The 14373-nt window shown below is 37.4% G+C and overlaps 1 protein-coding gene across 5 annotated transcripts in view; it reads right to left on the bottom strand.

The window, feature by feature from the left end:
- The window catches only part of gdpd5b (glycerophosphodiester phosphodiesterase domain containing 5b), a 35748-nt gene that overhangs the window by 3309 nt on the left and 18066 nt on the right, over positions 1-14373 (bottom strand). For all 5 annotated transcript variants that reach the window (XR_013294070.1, XM_077565495.1, XM_077565497.1 and 2 more), the window contains exons 3-14: positions 13123-13226; positions 11107-11200; positions 10945-11004; positions 10646-10744; positions 8888-8981; positions 6952-7097; positions 5460-5542; positions 3485-3635; positions 3143-3364; positions 2910-3067; positions 2702-2849; positions 684-766 (exon numbers count right to left, since the gene is read on the bottom strand). Coding sequence is in view for 4 of the 5 variants with exons in the window: in XM_077565495.1 (XP_077421621.1) it covers positions 684-766; positions 2702-2849; positions 2910-3067; positions 3143-3364; positions 3485-3635; positions 5460-5542; positions 6952-7097; positions 8888-8981; positions 10646-10744; positions 10945-11004; positions 11107-11200; positions 13123-13226 (1442 nt within the window). In the remaining variant the exon portion in view is untranslated. The remainder of the gene's footprint in view (positions 1-683; positions 767-2701; positions 2850-2909; positions 3068-3142; positions 3365-3484; positions 3636-5459; positions 5543-6951; positions 7098-8887; positions 8982-10645; positions 10745-10944; positions 11005-11106; positions 11201-13122; positions 13227-14373) is intronic.

Raw genomic sequence — 14373 nt, 5'->3', positions numbered from 1 at the left:
GGGCAGAGGAGAGAGGACAAAAGGAAGAAAAGGACAAAAGAAGGCGGGAGACAAGAGAGGTCAGTTTCCAAGCCGGCACGAGCCACCGAGGAGCAGAGACGAGCCGCAAAAAGAAATTCACGTCTGACATCATCTGATCTTCTGTCACTGAACATATCGTCAATTAACTGCTGGTGTATAAAACATGACCAAGTTAAAAGAACGCACGATAAAATACACTATTTTACTGCAAACGTATCCCCTTAAAATGAAATTAAATGATCAGAAACAAGCACAAATCAATAAATCAACATAAACATTAAAAAAATTAAACGTATTTATGTTATGATTAATTTTGTTCAACAACCACAATGCTTCACATCCCACCAGATATCTTTTGGATTTTTTTGCGCTCTACACTCCAAAACAAAACGTGGATGAACGCGAAAAAACAAAACAACAACAACAAAAAACACAAGAAGTTGTTCAACATATCTGTGACAGAATAACTACAAAATCCAAAGTATTCTAGAGGGATACAATAAAGATTTTAACATACGAAAGCAATAGGGAGTGGTGGAATTAGTAACATATTGAAAAGGAGTTAATAAGCAGTAAGTGTGAGTGTGAATTTACACAAGCACGAAAGGGAGACAAACTTCTGTCCAGCATTAAAAGATGATTGTTGACTCAAGTGAACTTACTTTTGTAAAATGAATATTCCTATGACCACCACAAAAGAGATGAGGTCTGCACACACCCACATCAGGCAGTATTCATCTGGTCTCTGCCGGAATAAAAACACACACTTTACGTGTGATGATCCAACATTGACTTCCACCACCAGGTGGCACTGTAGGTAAAGGATCCACCCCCTAAAGGGATCACGTGAAAAAAAAGGATTTAACGTTTGACTAGATTGCTGCAAACCAGGAATTAATCTGTATTTATTTATTTTTCTTAATAACTTGGATTACACATCCATTGGACGACATCTGCCGCTAGGTTTGACTTTGCCAAAACGCAGCAGGACTCCGACGAGGTCAGGAGATACCATGCAGAGCTCCCATATGGCACGAAACAGGGAGGCCGGACGGATCTGCTGCTCAGGCCGTAAAAAAACCCAAAGTGGTACTGTTTTGGTGCGGCAGGATTCGGGAGACACACGACTGTTCGATCAGATGTAGTGAGTCTATTTGCATTACCGAGATGCGACTTCAGTAAGGAATACAAAGCAGGAGAAAAGAGAAGAGCGCAGAACCCGACGTGTAAAATTTAGCACAACTGTGACCTATATAGTTAAAAGGTCACGAGGAAATGTCTTCGATAGTCAAGGTTAACAAACCAACTTCGTTTTGTCGATTTGTCTTTGACAGTGATAAGCAAAGTGTGGTAGGCGGGTATGTGAACGAATCAAATTTGATGTTAAAACTGCATAATTTTATAGTGATTAGACTTTAAAAAATATTGTGTATTGTTTATTGTAAGTAGATTTCAACATTAAACAGGGGACGCCAAGTAAAACATTTCTTTACAATAATGTGCTCTATGGTGGCCCAACTACTATTAATATGAACTCATTTACTGCCATAAAGTCATTTAAAAAAAAGATTTAAAAAAAATAGGGGCAAGAGGCGATTACAATTTTTAATTGTAATTAATCGCATGACTTTACTAATTAACTCACAATTAATCACAAATTTTAAATCTGTTCTAAATGTACAATAAAAAAAATTGTAGGTTTTCGTAGTCTTGTTAACAAAAGTGGGGAAAAAGAGGTTTTGTTTTGTTTTTCGAAAAAAAATGTTAAACTAATAGAAATAGTTCAAATTAATTTTTGACGTTTGTAGCCGTCAATGGCAGTGAATCAATAAAAAAATAAGAAGAAAAGATTATTACAAAATTCGGGGCATTAGTCGATTAAAGTTTTTAATCGTAATTATTTGCATGACTTCACTAGTGAACTCGCGATTAATCACAAATTTCCTATCTGTTCTAAATGTACAATAAAAAAAAAAATCTAGGTTTTCATACTATTGTTAACAAAAGTGGAAAAAATGTTTAACTACGAGAAATAGTTTAATTAATTTTTGACGTTTATAGCCGTCAACGGCAATGAATGAGTTAATATACAGTGCCTGAGGACTCAGGTAACGACCAATCACGGCTCACCTGTTTTTTTGGGCTTGGTCATGTGACGCCCGCAAGCAAAATGGCCGCCTCTTGAGATGGAATAAAAACGGCTGGATTTTGCTGCTTAATTAATATTCCGCAAACACAATACTAATCAAAAGCGGGGCCACATGAGCATATTACTGTACTGTAAATAAACTTTTTGACCCTTTAACACATTTTTTATTTACTTTATGTGTGTAATATATTTTAATTGAATTATTACATGAACTGTACAGTTTTTTTTTAAATTTTCTTATATTTAAGCAAATTGCTAGTGTTGACTTCAAACTGTGCAAAATGCTACAGTGGATAACATTAAAATGTATTTTTTTTAATTAAGTCACTTGGGCCTATAGACCTAATAAGGACAATTTGTACAGAACAAACAATAGATGTATAAATAGATGATTTTTGGGGGCGTGCCTGCCCAGCTAAAATATGATGGATAGATCCTTATAAGGATACTGTAACTATAGACATTCTGAAAAAAAAAAAGGAAACACTTAAAGCTCCAGAGAAAAAAGATGACAATGCATTGTGTCCTTACCAAGAGCCAGATGGGGTAAGGCACCTTTTTGAGGACATGCGGTGCCTCTGACGACACCGCCGACACGTCGCTGCACCACAGCACTGAGTACAGCCAGGGTTCGTTGACCGTGTAGAGGATGAGGCTGATGTTTTTTTGCGACAAGTCCCTGAAAGACATGTTTGTTTTGAAAAAAAATGTGTATATTAGTATAAGTGTGTCTTCCTACCTGATTTCCTGAGTGCTCGCCTGGTTGTATCTGAGTAGCAGCTTGCTGATGCCCGCCTCTCGGAGGCTTTGGGGACTTTGCTTCTTCAAGGACGTCTGGACCAGCCCGGGTGCAAGTCGTCCCACCTGATCTCTGTCTTCATCTGGAGTCCACATCACCTGTAAACATTGGATTCGGTAGAATTATATTCAACTCGAAAGGAAGAACCTAAAAAAAAGGGCAAAAACACCAACCAGACTTTGAGGAACCCCAGATAGCTCCACAGCCTGTAGGGTGTCATTGAGCCAGCTGTGGTAACAAGGGTGCCCCACAGGGGGTCTCCTGAGCCTGAACACCACAGTGATGTTATGATAAGAAGCCAATTTTAGTAGCCGCTCAAGACTGCACACACTCTGGTTGGAAATCAGGTTTCTTTGGTGGGACGAGAGGCTGTGCGTGGTCCAGAAGGGGTCGTCCTGAAGAACAGTCGGAAAACAATCTTTCTATCATTAAATCCCTCATCAATACAGACCGTTCAGTAGGACAAGCTAATGAATATGAACACACATATCAGCATTTTGAAGCTGTGGCCTGACCTTGAGGAACCACTGTCCTGCGTTGAGCTGCTGCAGATCGGTCCAGTTGAACAGCGCGGCGTCCTCCATCTGCCTGTCGGGGAAAATTTTCGCTACGTCGGTCGTCCTTCGCAGGGTGCGGTCGCGCATCAGGAACGGAATGCCGTCGACGCTAAAGTGGCAGATAGGAAATAGGTTATTATAGAGCAAATTAAAAAAACATTATTCTAGATTTCATAGACTAAAGTTTTAACTAAAATGTAATTCATTCACTGCTACAAAAAAAGATTCTTAAAAATTAGGGGCGACAGGCGATTACATTTTTTAATTGTAATTAATTGCATGACATCACTAGTTAACTCACGATTAATCACACATTTTATATCTGTTCTAAATGTACTATAAAAAAATCTAGGTTTTTATACTCTTGTTAACAAAAGTGGGAAAAAATGTTAAACTAATAGAAATAGTTCAAATTATTTTTTGACGTCTATAGCCGTCAATGGCAGTGAATGAGTTAACAGTATCTTTCCTGCAATGTATTATGCCAGGGGTGTCCAAACTTTTTTCCTCAAAGGGCCACATACAGAAAAATTAAAGGATGCAAGGGCTACTTTGTTTTTACTTGAATCTATCAAGTCAATCAAGCAATTATTATTATTGTTCATATATTACAGTGTTTTTGCAAAAACTGCTTTCTATTAAGCAAATAGTTTAGGATTTTACAAGACTTTGGGGTGGTGGAGATCCTGTAATGCATCAGAGAATATAACTGAACAGAAGCCATTTTTTACATTCAGAACAAAAACTGGAACAAGATTTGTTTCATTGTTAAAGCAGTTGCTTGTGAATCATTTATGTGATACTTTCATTTTGACATTGCTTGTAAGTATTAATGACCTTTATTCACCCGAGGGTTATAAAGAGAATTGTTGTGACCTGATTCATTGTAAATAATTTATTTTCATATTTAGAACAGCTCTACAGTATATAAAACACATTTATTAGTAGATGCTATTTTTTTTTTTTTTATAGCTGTGGGCCACTTAGAAATGGTTGGTAGGCCACAAATGGACCCCCAGGCCAAAGTTTGGACATTTTTATCTTTGTAAAGGCTAAAACCGCTCTTGAACCCAATCATCTATTCACAACCAGCAAGCTGACTGATCAATTATATTAATGAGATGGATGCGCCATCTCAACACTGTATCGACACTGGCATCGTCCTTCCATCCTTCCGAGAGGATTACTTTCCACTGCTAATTTGACCTTTAGTTCAAAATGTTGAGGGGAGCCGCTTCTCATTGTGTATTCTGTGTACAAGGCCACATGAGCATAAGCGTGAGGAGGCAGGAGTTAGCTAGATGCTAATTTGTAGAATTAAACAGGAACTGGTCTGGTTGGTGCTAGATTTCACTTTCCTTTCTTTGGTCCTTCCTCGGGTCTCCTGACGGCCTCACGGCTCTGGCTGGAAGTGTTCGGTTTAGGTGAATGGTATGGGATTTTTTTTTTAATAGGTTTTAGGTGAACTAATGAATACACACACACTCACGCACATACACATACAAAATAAAAATAAATAAATAAATAAAAAGAGAGCAATGATGATGACATGTCAAATCGGTAAAATTACCGAATGAACAATACTGAGCTCTCCAGAAAAAAAAGAAAAAAGAAAAAAAAATTAAACAGGAACATAAAAGGAAAGCGAAAGACGGTGCTTGTGCTCAACATTAGAATAGGAAATTATTTTTCTCTTTTGAATTTACATCAGCATGTAGGCAGGCCCATGGAAAGAAAACCCAATATTTGAATGTTGAAAGGTCGCTTGAAAAAAAATCTGTAGTTAATAAAAAGTACTGTAATGACATTGTGATTCACAAAACAAGTTCCCCTTAAATTTGTAATTGGGTGAAGTAAAAACGGGCGTACGGAACTTGATGTTTTGCCAAACAATAAAGCCCAAATAACCTGAGAGTCGACTGCGTTTGTGTACCTGATTGCGACGTCTGTCTCCAACCCAGTGACGTTCATTTGCAGAGCTCGCTGAAAAGACCACATTGTGTTCTCTGGCGCAAGCTGAAAACACACACACAAAGAAAAAAAAAAACACATGAAAATTACTACTTCACATAATGGGTGTCTTTTATTATGTATTTCTGGCTAGATCTTGACAACAAAAAGAGTGATCGTGACAAAAGGAGAAAAACAAGTCTTTGGATTACGAATTAACTTGGTAAAAAATCAATATGATCCCACGAGTTAAACATCACTTGCAAGAAACACTTCAGTCCGTGGACAGAGTGAGTCAAGCTAGCGGGAAAACAGGAGTGTTATGATCGATAGAGTAAACTTGTGGGAAAGAGAGTGGTCCAGTCACGTGGTTTTTTTCACAGTCATGCTGAAACGCTCCCAATTTTAGATGCCACAGTACGGATCGATCACAAATTCCACAAATAGTAGGCTGTGTGTGTGTGTGTGTTTTTTCGGTCGGCTCGCTTTTCCCATCCAAGTGTTGTGTAACATTAAGCGGGATATTTTGCCAAGCGCATAAAAGCATCTTCAGATCACTTAAAAAGCAATACAATTAGAACGGGAGAAGATCAAATGCGTACGTGGCTTTCCACTGTATCCATAATGAGAGCATCAACTGCTGTTTTAATTCATTCCAGTTCATTTCAATGCAGCAACTAATGGACCGGTACTTGCAAGGGTGGCTAAACAATATAAATCATCAAAAAAAAAAAGGGCTTCGTTTGGATTTTATTGGCTGATCTTGTTTGGTTATTTTTTACTTGTTTGAACACAAGGTTTTATGACATCCTGATTATATTTATATTATATTTATAATTTTTTTTATTATTATATTTATATAATATATATAATCATCATCATATATTTATATAAATAAATGAATATATATAAATATATATATAAATAAATAAATAAATATATATATATATATACATAAATGAATAAATTATATATATATACACATAAAATTTAATTTGTGGAATATGAGTTATGCAGCAAAATCCAGCCATTTTTATCATCTTTTTTTTTAATCATCATTTGCTCTCGACTTAAGATGACATCACAGTTGCTTAGGCAACGACCAATCACAACTCACCTGTTTTCTGAAGCTGAGCTGTGATTGGTTGTTATCTGAGACCTGAGCAACTGTGATGTCATCTTCACTCGACAGTAAGTGGAAAAATGGCTGCCCCCTGATATATATATATATATATATATATATATATATATATATATATATATATATATATATATATATATATATATATATATATATATATATATATATATATATATATAAAATTTTAACCAAAATACCGTACTGTCAAGAAAATTTTTGGGGGTTGATTTCCCCTACAGTATATTGGTACCCTAAAATTGATAACAGACAGTAAAGCATGCTAATTGTGTCATTCAGTCACACTCCGATTCATTTTACCACTCTTGGGACTCACCATGGGGGCCCCCTGGTGACCGATAACATGGGGGCGGGGCCTGAGGTTGCTGGGATCCATAATGCACGGAGAGGTGATGTACAGCGGCACCACGTAGAGACCCAGTAACAAACTGAGATACAGCAGCATGACCAACACCTGAAATGCTGCAGGACAGCACACAGTTCAACTATTAGACCACATTGGAGGTATTCATTAATAATAGTCAACATTTTTATAGTTGCTTTAAGTAGTCATAGACCTGTATCTTTTTTTTCTTTGGGAGATTTTGCATAAAGTCAATCTTTCGCCCCACTCTAAAGGATTCTGTTACTACTACTATTACTTACTTATGCTTATTATAATGCCTTTAGGGGAAATTTAACAAAACATTGCCACACAAAAACTCTTCACAAAACTTAAACTGACTCTCTTAACACAACACTTTTTTGTGTCATTTCTAGCTAAAAGGCACCCCTGCACCAACTACAACTCAACACCTTCTTAAAATAATTGCCTAAGTACATTTTTTTCCAGATTTTCAGGAAAAAATTGAAAAAAAAAGAAAAAAGACAAGCAATTCTTTTAAGAGGGTGACAAAATGCACTTTAACTTTTACAACATTTTTACTATTATGTCAACAAAAGGGTTTAAATCTTCATTTGTGCCATTCAGGGTATGCTTTTGTGCATTGTGGTTGGACATCTCAATTGAGCGATTGCAGCAGCGAGTGAGAGAGACAACACCACAGAGGAATTTGTTTCAAGGTCAGGTGTGTTTGTGTGTGTAATAGGAGAAAGGCAAGGTGCGTGCGTGTGACAGACACAAGCATTTTGGCAGAAACCCTTCCACCTCAATGCCACAAAAAGCTTTAAGAGGGCCATGTAAACAAAGGAACATGCTACTCTTGCTGAATATGTTTTTAACTCTCGGGAGAACAAATATTTTCAGGGTGTGGCATCTGAGGAAATGATTCAATTGGATGATTAACATGACAAAGAATTTGTGTGTGGAAAAGACATGATGATTAAGGGTGGGGAATCTTTGAATGTCTCACGATTCGATTCGATTCTGATTTTTGGGTCTGCTATTCGATTCAGTTTATTTTCGGTTAGGGACGATTTTTGATTCTAAATGATTTGATTGACAATGATTTTTGCTTCAATTTATAGATGTGCAAAGAATCGTAATGATCTACTCCAGTCTGACTCGCTAATGCTAATTAGCGCGCTACTCGCGGAATTTTTATCACTCAAAAGAACGGCTCCACGCTGCAAAAAAACCTACTTTTATTGGAATACTGTTTCCTTCTACTCTCTAATGTGGCTACAACTTAACAGTGTATCAGACCGCGTGGAACCACACTGCCCCTAAGTGGCCAAATCGAGTGCAACATGAACAGCGCTCCCAATAAAAGGCACACAAACAGGCAAGATAGTATAAAATAATTTAAATAAAATCGATTCTCTGCGATTGGCTGGCAACCAGTTCAGGGTGTACCCCGCCTACTGCCCGGAGCCAGCTGGGATAGGCGCCAGCACCCTCCGCGACCCTTATGAGGACAAGCGGTTAAGAAAAGGGATGGATGGATGGATAAAATCGATTCTGAATCTTACTAAATGAGAATCGCGATTCTTATGAGAATCGTTTTTTTTGGCACACCCCTAATGATGATGCATTAAATCCTGAGATGACATCTAAAGTACATGCCCCACGTACACATCATTTGATTGTATAGAAAATAAATTCATGTGAGCACACACTGAGGAATGCTAATAGTGGATTCCGCTGCAGTATCCGAGCGAAAGCAAATCTCAAAAAGTGCTCTGTGGGACATGAACCAGAAAGAATGCTCGTTATCTGTAACTCAATGGGCGGAAGGTCTCGGCCACTGTCTTCACACTGTTAATCATTGCACGTTCTTTCTGTGTGATTTTAGTGTTGCCAACTAACTTACACGTTTTATCCGCACGTGCGACCTGTCCGGCGACGATCCAGGACAGAGCTGTGACTGCGGCCACGGCACCGACGTGCAGGAACGGGCCTGTGGCCTGCATGGATACAAGCAAACAGAAAAAAAAGCATGTTCAGATAAAGACGTCATAGTGGAATGATAGACTTGGGCGATAATGTGTGTAATTTGTAGAGGCATTTCCTTAAAAATGTGACGGCTCGAGCGGAATTGTACATCACACATTCCTGCTGCCGCAAACACACTGGGAAACTAATTACAGACTTCTTTAAACTACAAGAGTTAACACGCAGCTGTCATGTCATTCTCATTCTGAGTTGCCAGTTACACGTACACATTCAAATCACACATGCCAAATGCAATATTTTCACTTGCAAGGTTTGTAATAGCAGAGCATACACAGTCATATTACTTAATTTAACTCTGTATAATAAGGACTGAGTAAAAATGTAGAGTGCTCCATTAGCTTCTTGCTTTGTGATGGGAAAATGAAGCTTCATGAAGCACTTGCAATATTTTTTTCCTCCTCTAGAAGGTGCTCTCGGTTTAAGGGTAATGCAATGGAAATTGATTACATTTCCACTGCATCGTTAAACCAAGAGTGCCATCTAGAGGAGTAAATAAATATCAAAAGTGCTTCATGAAGCTTCATAGTCCATCACCACTTCTTGAACTAGCTGTTGGTTAGTTAATGCTGCAAAATGATGACTGAAGAGCGCATTTAAAGTATAAAGAGTGTTTCATTTCCAACTTATGAATATTTCTGCTTGTTCTTGTATGACAGTTAATGTTAAAATGTCTAATTTTAATAAATTAAAAATTAGGGGCAAGAGGCGATTATTTTTTTAAAATTGTAATTAATCGCATGACTTCACTAGTTAACTCACAATTAATCAAAAATGTTATCTGTTCTAAATGTACAATTAAAAAAATCTAGGTTGTCATACTCTTGATAACAAAAGTGGGAAAAAAAATGTTAAACTAATAGAAACTGTTAAAATGAATTTTTGATGCTTATAGCCGTCAATGGCAGTGAATGAGTAAAAAAAGAAAAGAAAGAAAATATAAAAAATTCGGGGCGTCAGGCGATGAAAGTTTTTAAATCATAATTAATTGCATGACTTCACTAGTTAACTCGCGATTAATCACAAATTTCATATCTGTTCAAAATGTACAATAAAAAAAATCTAGGTTTTCATACTATTGATAACAAAAGTGGAGAAAAAAAATGTTAAACTAATAGAAACTGTTAAAATGAATTTTTTATGTTTATAGCCGTCAATGGCAGTGAATGAGTAAAAAAAGAAAAGAAAGAAAATATAAAAAATTCGGGGCGTCAGGCGATGAAAGTTTTTAAATCATAATTAATTGCATGACTTCACTAGTTAACTCGCGATTAATCACAAATTTCATATCTGTTCAAACTACAATAAAAAAATTCTAGGTTTTCATACTTGTTAACAAAAGTGGATTTTTTTTTAAACTAATATAAATAGTTCAAATTAATTTTTGATGTTTATACCTGTCAATGGCAGTGAATAAGTTAATCGGGTTTCACAATGGTGGCAGTTTTGACTCTAGAATGAATTATTTCTGCTATAATTGATCTCATTGGTAAATGCTCATTCGACAATCACAACAAATCACATCTTGACTACTTTTACCGAACGAGAGAGAAAAAAAAAAATCCATGAAACAAAACTGCCTGGCGGTTCAAAAGTTCCAATGTTGCAGTCAGCTGACCTGCAGGGAGATGGGGATGATGTCCCACTCGTGCTGCCATGTTTGATTGATGGTTATCACCCCGACAACAGTTGTGAGTAGTGCCGCAGTGACTCCTATCTGTGAGGACAGGAGGAGAGGAAGAGAATAAAACATGCCATCAATGCGGACCACCATCTATCACAAAACAACCCTTTCCCCGAGCTAAATTTGTCTTTTCTTTCCATGTAACAAGGTCTTCATAACCTGACCGTGACACTGAGGTCCAAATTGGACGCATGAGACACATTTTAAGTAACACACAAAAATTCCCACGTTACCTTATGCAGCCAATGCAAATTCAGCTGTTGGCCGAGTGCAATGTGACAAAGGGCTAAAACCTAGGAAAGGAGAAACACACACACACAATAGTGGCTACATGCTGCTGATCAGGAAATATGCCACGCAGAAGATGAAAACGTATATTTGTGGGAGGCTCTAACCATCAAAAAGGCGATGTAGGTGAAGCCAGCAGCGGTGGTGGCCAAGACCGGAACGGTGCCGTCGCTCCACTCGCCAGAGCGGTTGTAGAGGAACCTGCGAGCGACGAGACATTTTAGAACCGTTGTCATATTGAGCGCTCGCCCGCATTTCATCGATATCGAGCAGAGGGAAGCCTCAGGAACGCAAGCGCGCGCCTGTCGGCACTGCCGGCTAAATTAAATCTGACCAACTTCCAATCCCAACTGTGTGCTTGCTTACACATGAACAGGTTGTGAGAGAAAATTAAATGTGAAGATGTTGTTTCCACAACGGCTCACAGACAGAAATGTAACAAGTCCCATGGATAATAATGTGCAATAAAGCCAGAGCAGACGCGACAAAACCACAGAGAGTGCTGGGAATGTTTGATTAATACTTGCTTGGGAAATTGCTCCACGCAATAAGAAGTGCAGGCTTAGAAAAACAAAAATATAAAGTCTTGAATGTGAGAAGACAATTCGGTCGGATTCTTTCTATTTCCATGATTTGCCAATTGGTAAATTGTTTAGAAATTGGAGGTTGTTTCTGTGTTTCTGGGGTTGGTGAAGGACTCTGGTTGGTGACCCGGTGGGTGGTGTCTGGTCGGTGCTGGATTTCACTTTCCTTTCTTTTCTTTGGTCCTTCCTCGGGTCTCCTGACGGCCTCACGGTTCTGGCTGGGTTCTGAAGTGTTCGGTTTAGGTGAACGGTATGGAATTTTTAAATAGGTTTTAGGTGAACTAATGAATACACACTCACACATACAAAATAAAAATTAATATTAAAAAAAAGTATAAAAAAAAAAGAGAGATAGCAATGATGATGACATGTCAAATCGGTAAAATTACCGAATGAACAATACTGAGCTCTCCAGAAAAAAAAAAGAAAGAAAAAAAAAATGAAATTGGAGGTCGGCCAACATCCTGGAGATGATTTTGTCTGACCTGATGTGATCCACTGCCTATCCTTTTGACTCCAAATACTAAATCACAATGTCAGACTATTTAAGAGAGCTGCTGCAATGTCACTGATATGCGGAGCGCTCTTGTCGATACATTGACACTGCAGATGGGCCAAGACACTCCCTGCTGCGAAATCACCCTCACTTTTATTATGCGTGTACAGCTCCTAAAAAAAAAAAAAAAAAAAAAAAAAATAGCAGGCCTATTTCACATTTCCTCTTGAAGGCATGACATGCCGCCCCAAATAAGACATGAGTGCGATCTCCTGATATGAGCGGACGTGTGACATGCGTCTGTGCAGAACACACAGAGAGACTGGGAGTGAAAGAGAGAAGGGTGATAGAAACATGAAAAAAAAAATGTTAAAGGGTAATTGAAGGTTAAAATAGGAGAAGGGGAGGGAAAATGGAGTCTAGTGGGAAAAGGATAACAGAAGAGGCTTGAGATGATAAGGGAACGGGGTGACATGGAGGTTTTTAGATAGCAAGAGGAGAGAAGTCTTTCAAACCCTTTAAAAAATATATAAGTTAACACTGGATTTCCATTAACGTTCCATTAATGTCCTTTTTACTTAATTAACTCATACGCTGCCATTGACGGCTATAGACGTAAAAAATTCATTTGAACTATTTCTATTAGTTTCACTTTTCCCCCCCACTTTTGTTAACAAGAGTATGAACCCCTAGAATTTTTTTATTGTACATTTAGAACAGATATAACATTTGTGATTAATTGTGAGTTAACTATTGAAGTTATGCGATTAATTACAATTAAAAATATATATATTCTGTTCTAAATGTACAATATTTTTTTTTCTAGATTTTCATATTTTTGTTTACAAAACTGGAAAAAATGTGAAACTAATAGAAATAGTTAATGAATTTTTGACGTCTATAGCCGTCAATGGCAGTGAATGAGTTAAGGATACTTATATTTTAACGAGCCAAAATGAATAATTTTTTTAAGTACTGCAAACACATAATTTGTACATTTGCACAATATATACTTAAGCAACTTGGTTAACACGCCCACTCACCAATTAAACTCGTTGTAGTCATTGTGAGCTTCCAACCAGAAGTAGAACCAGATCAGCAGAGCACAGAAGGTAAAAAGAAGGATGACGGACCACAGCAACTCCCACTGTGAATACACGCAAAACAAAACACACAATGAATCATGAGTTACATCAACTCCAATGGTTTCTGTTCAAAGCGCCTAACAAATACAGCTTTATCATAATATTGCCAATGTCACAGCCTATTTAGAAGTTAACTTTCTTTAAAAATAAATCCTGATGTTGAGCACATTAGGTTAAGCTTGCTACAAACCTTTTGCATTAAGTATTCCCTTATTCACATTGCTCATTAAAACTTCCAATGGCGCTAATTACTGTCCTGCTCTTTCATGCACTTTCACCCCAGGCATATATATATATATATATTAATGGTGTGCCAAAAAAATCAATTCTCATAAGAATCGCAATTCTCATTTAGTACGATTCAGAATCGATTTTAAATGTCCCAAAATCAATTTTATTTAAATTATTTTATACTGTCTTGCCTTTGTCTGTGTGTGCCTTTATATGGAGCGCTGTTCATGTTGTACCCGGTTTGGCCACTTAGGGGCAGTGTGGTTCCACGCAGTGTGATACACTGTTAAGTTGTAGCCACATTAGAGAGTAGAAGGTAAAAGTCACGATCAAGTTATTCCAATAAAAGTTTTTTTTTTTCAGCGTGGAGCCATTCTTTTGAGTGATAAAAGTGCCGTGAGTAGCGCGCTAATTAGCATTAGCGGGTCAGACTGGAGTAGACCATTACAATTCCTTGCACATCTATAGATTGAAGCAAAAATCATTGCCAATCAAATCATTTTGAATCAAAAATCATTCTTAATCGAAAATCGATTCTGAATCTAGACCCAAAAATCGAATCGAATCGTGAGACATTCAAAGATTCCCACCCTTAATATATATATACACAGTATATGAGCTTATATGTTTGCATAAAGACAGACAGAGCACAGAAGCATGATAAGCTATACACAGATTCATCTCTGGTGGTGGCTTTATTGAACAATTGTTGCTTGATGGGGGAAAAAGAAAGAATAACAGAAAAATCTCAAATCATAAAAAATATTATGTAAGAAGTCAAGCAAGCTGCATGTTACCACAGAATCCTCACTCAGGCATGCGAAAGCTCAGACTTTGCTTCCTGTGGTCTTCAAATGAATATTTGAAAATAGGCATGGGTGTAAAAATCAATTCGTTGATCGTTTAGAGCTGAGGAAA

This window comes from Vanacampus margaritifer, chromosome 5 (genome assembly GCF_051991255.1).
Source record: "Vanacampus margaritifer isolate UIUO_Vmar chromosome 5, RoL_Vmar_1.0, whole genome shotgun sequence".
Lineage (NCBI taxonomy): Eukaryota > Metazoa > Chordata > Actinopteri > Syngnathiformes > Syngnathidae > Vanacampus > Vanacampus margaritifer.
The sequence above is the reverse complement of the archived record's forward strand: the minus strand, read 5'-3'. Positions and strand labels throughout refer to the sequence as shown.